This window comes from Monodon monoceros, unplaced genomic scaffold, assembly GCF_005190385.1.
Source record: "Monodon monoceros isolate NGI ecotype Baffin Bay Population unplaced genomic scaffold, NGI_Narwhal_1 Super_Scaffold_4, whole genome shotgun sequence".
Taxonomy (NCBI): Eukaryota; Metazoa; Chordata; class Mammalia; order Artiodactyla; family Monodontidae; genus Monodon; species Monodon monoceros.
The window spans coordinates 52,992,029-52,996,417 of NW_021703781.1; the positions used below are offsets into that span (position 1 = coordinate 52,992,029).

Sequence of the window (4,389 nt, forward strand, 5' to 3'; positions counted from 1 at the left end):
TGTTTGCCAGGATGACAGCTGCACCCTGGTAGGTGTGACAGTGAGTCATTCGAGTTGGGGTGGACATGATAAAAGAGAGGCTGGTGCTATTTAGCAATCAAAGCCAAGACTGCACTCAATGTCCCCAAATATTGGGCTGGCCAAAAAGTTCGGGTTTTTCCGTAAGAGCATACCAAAATCCTGAACGAACTTTTTGGCCAGCCCAGTAAGTCATGGTATAACCCTTACAAGAGAATATTAGGCAGCCATTAAAAAGAACGTTGTCAAAGAATTTTTATGAGACTGAAAAATGCTCATGACCTGAAGTAAAATGAAGGAAAGAAAGGTGTAAAACCCACCTGTAGAATATGATTCCAATTATGTAAGACTAGCTGGAAATATTGTACAATGGTGACTGATGGTCTCTGCAGGTAAGATTAGGTTTGAGGTTTATGTTCTTGATTATTTTATTTAAAAATTTTCCTACACTAAGCATTTGTAACTTTTATTTACAAAAAGAAAATAATATTTTGAAAGACCGAGTCTGACGTGATCTGCCCCAGGCCCCTGGGATTTCACAAGTTCCTATTTGTTATTCAATTCTGCTCTCCTTAAGCTAGTGTTAGGGATGGATGTGCTTGCCCTCACCCCATAGCTTTCCTTCCTCCCTCCCTCCCTCCCTCCCTCCCACCCTTCCTTCCTTCTTTCTTTCTTCCTTACATTTTCCCCCCTTGGGCCCTGGCAAATCTTTTGAGAAAAGCAAATCTTAGAAACCAGACCAAAACCAAATTTTCAACAAGCTCAAAAATTTAGTTGTACCAATGTTGCATGAAGCAGAGGTAGGGGACAAGATTGACAGCCCTTATTGTGGGAAGACCTTGGTGGACCCAAAGATTGCTCTGCTCTGCCCTGGTCACACTGCTTCTAGTGGGCTGGTTAAAAAAAAAGGATGTCAAAAAGACTGCTTTCTGCAGAATCCAGAATCCACCATCAATACCAGCAGCAAGACCACCGCTGTGTACCAAATGCTTATCTTGTGCCAGACGGTGGACTAAACCATGATCTTTTGTCTCATTTGATCTTTAGAACAACTCCTTTACAGATGACAGATCTGGGTTTATCGAGGTTAAGTAATAAGGCAGGTATTTGTTAATCTATAAATTTGCCCAGGAAAGGGAGGGAGGTGATGCCCCAGGGAATGTTGCACCTCCTCTGCTGATGGGGGCTCGGGACCACGGCCTTGGCTGCTGGGATGGAAGCAGCTGGATTACCATGGGACATTTGTGTGACACTTTCTGATCAAGAGTGACAACCCAACTCACTTCAGAACAACACAAGTTTATGTGGAAAGATTTTGGTGATGTGACGGGTATGGCTTGCTCATGGGAAGTAAGCGGTTGAATCTCCAGAACTGGGAATGTGGGTCCCCAGACGGCCCTCAGCTACACCCGCCTTGCACTCACCCTGACTGCTGTTTGTCTGACTCTGGCAGCTTGGACGGCCTGAGAGGCCATGCACTGCTCAGGCCAAGGCCCCTGTGGGTGACTTTGTGGGGCACTGGGGAATTGGGTCCTTTCTTATACAGTTTGCCAGAAATGTGACAGCAGTAGACTGGGCCTCCCCAGGGCAGTCCTTCAATCAGCTGGTAGAAGGGGCCCGACAGTGCGGAGAGGATGCTTGTTGATCAGATGGACTGTTTGGAGCTGATGCTGTGAGATTACTGGGTACCCCAGACAAGTTTATCCCATCTGGTTATTACATATTACCTATTGTACTAATACACAGAAAAATGCAAACTATTGATATAAAACAAAACCAGTTCATTCAAGAAGCCATAGATGCGAGGTTAACTGAGACCCAATGTAACTCGTACTGTTTTTTCTAGAATAGTGGCTTGAGCCTTGAGGACTTGCCTGCCTCAAGCCATATCCTGGGAAGCTGACCCAATGGAGACTTAACATCTCAAGGGTGAATTCATCTTCCTGGGTCAGAGCTGGTTTGGGGGTCACATGCTCCTGAGGTCCCTAAAGACCACGTGAGCTGCATTGCGTCCAGCGGCTCCCATGACACCCCCTCCTGGGAGGGAGTCTCCCGTGAACCAAAGCCATGCTCCCCCCACCCCTCCGTCCCCCATGGAACTTGCTGAGGCACCAGCCACAAAGCAGAGCAGGGACGCCTGAAGGGTGATGCTGGGGCCGTGGGCATCAGGGCCACCTGGGATGATTATTAAGACGGATCCTGGACTCCCCTGCATCAGTGCAGGAAGGGCCAGGTGCCTGGTCCAAGCAAGTGGCCCCCTCCCTCCGCCCCCCCCAGCCTGAGAGCCAATGGGCCAGATGGTGAGACTCCCAGCACGTGAAACTAGAATGAGGGATTAAGGATTTGAGAGGAAGTCATGGAAGTATGGACCCTGTCTGGGGGGGCCGGGGCCCACATAGCTCAGAGGAAGCATCTGTATGAGATGAGCTTCCGTGGGGTCAGTAGGCCTGGGAAGGGAGCAGGGAAGAATTTTAAAATTGAGAAACTGAACTTTGCCGATTCTTACTGGTCTCAAATACGGATGGGAATTTAGAGGCATGGGTCTTACACAACCCACCACGGGAACTTGGAGAGATGCCTCCACTGGGACGTATCCCCAGGCCTCGTGGGGAGGAGGTGAGCTAACCTGAGGGTTGTGGCCGGAGAATTCTCAACGTGGGTGATGGCTTGATCTCCCGGGAGTTCCCTCCCTCTCACTTCCCCCCTTGTTTATCCTGCTCCCGTCTGCAAGCCTCTGCCAGCCCTCGACGCCCGCACAGGGTAACGGGACCGAGGGTCACTCACCAGGATGGGCCCCACTTCCGCAGAGATACAGGCCCCGGAGAGGACAGCGGTAGCTGGAGTGCAGGGGCACAGGGCGGGCAAAGTACAGCTGGTCCAGGGCCATGGCGCAGTGGAATATATTCTGCAGGAGGCAGGGCCACAGTCGTTAACATAGGAGTGTTACATTCTCCACCCCGCTCCCCTCCCCTGTTCTCCAAGGAAGGTTCTTCTCCTTCCAGGATGTTTTCTCGGGCTCTTGTGATGCAGAATGAGGAGGGGAAGAGAGAGAATAGGCACAAGTCCTAGGGCTGGGGGTGAAGTTTCCTAGAGGCATTTTTCAAGAAGGAAGAAGGGTAGGGAGCATCTTCAGAGGGTAAGGAAACTGAATGGGAAAGAAAAGGGAGATTTTAAAGGTGTTGCTGTGGACTCTGAATCCCCCTCACTCTGTTTGAAAAATAGAGGAAGTTGATTTATTTTGACTCTGGTACACGTTTCTTTGGCCAAGACACCCAACTGAGCTTGTGCCCTGGGGTTCCAAGGTCACAGTAAATGGCGGATGGATACTGGGAGCTGAGCGCGGTTCTGCTCCACTGGCCTGGGTCAGACCAGCCGAGGAGGGAGGAGGTGTGGGGGAGGGGGAAGGGCACACCTGCAGGGCAGGTCTGGACAAAAAGACCAACATCTGCTGGACGTCCCCGTGGGGATGACCTTCACCTGCCCCATCAACGTGTCCCAAACTGAGCTCGTCTTCTTCCCTCGAGTCGGCTCCTGTCCCGTCTTCCCTGCCTCTGTGGATGGCGTCACCTCCCCGTCCTTGGCCTTCAGGTGGACCCTTTACGTCCCCTCCACCCGCCCTCTGCACGCACATTTATCGAGACTTCTCAATCCACCTGCCCAAGCCTTCCGCCTCCACCCTTTCCCTTCCCTTCCCACTGCCTGGCCTCTCTCACTCTCTATCCGGCCCAGCGCTGTCCAGTAAAAATATAACGGGAGCCGCACATGTAATTTTAGATTTTCCAGTAGCCACATTAACACTTAAAAGGAAACTGGTGAAATTAATGTTAATAATATATTTAATTTAACCCAATTAAATGATATTTAATTTAAGCCAATAGATCCAAAGTATTATCATTTCAACGTGTGGTTGGTATTAAAAGTATTGATGAGACATGCTACATTTTTCTGTACTCGGTCTTTGCAATCTGGGGCGCATTTTATACTCGAAGCCCATCTCATTTTGGCCTGGCCACATTTAAGGGCGCAATAGCCACACGAAGCTAGTCACTGCTGTATTTGACCTGGCCTCCTGACCCATCCCCCTGCCTCCAGGCTCAGTGAGTTTTTGATAAGAGAAGTGTGAGCACAGCTGCCTGGGGGAGGGGCGGTCCCTCTGAAGAAAGGCAGGTGGGAGGGGCTGACATGGACATGCAGGCAGCAGGGCGCAGTCCTGGTGGCCTGCTCAGCAGGGGCTGCCTCGCCTCACTCCTCCCTCGCTGCCTAAACCTGACGGTGTCTCCGTCCCCTCTCTGCCGTGGTCTCTGCCTCTGTCCTCTCTTCCTGCCGAAGGCGGGGGGGGGGGGGGGGGGGGGGGGGGGGGGGGGGGGGGGG

General features: G+C 51.3%; 1 protein-coding gene across 1 annotated transcript in view; it reads right to left on the minus strand.

Moving 5' to 3' along the window:
* Nucleotides 1–681: 681 nt before the first annotated feature.
* PYROXD2 (pyridine nucleotide-disulphide oxidoreductase domain 2) overlaps nt 682–4,389 on the minus strand; it is a 51,966-nt gene continuing 48,258 nt past the window's right edge. Inside the window, exons 15-16 of the mRNA XM_029244647.1 lie at nt 2,803–2,923; nt 682–2,055 (exon numbers count right to left, since the gene is read on the minus strand). Of these exons, the coding sequence (XP_029100480.1) occupies nt 1,985–2,055; nt 2,803–2,923 (192 nt within the window). The 3' untranslated portion in view covers nt 682–1,984. The remainder of the gene's footprint in view (nt 2,056–2,802; nt 2,924–4,389) is intronic.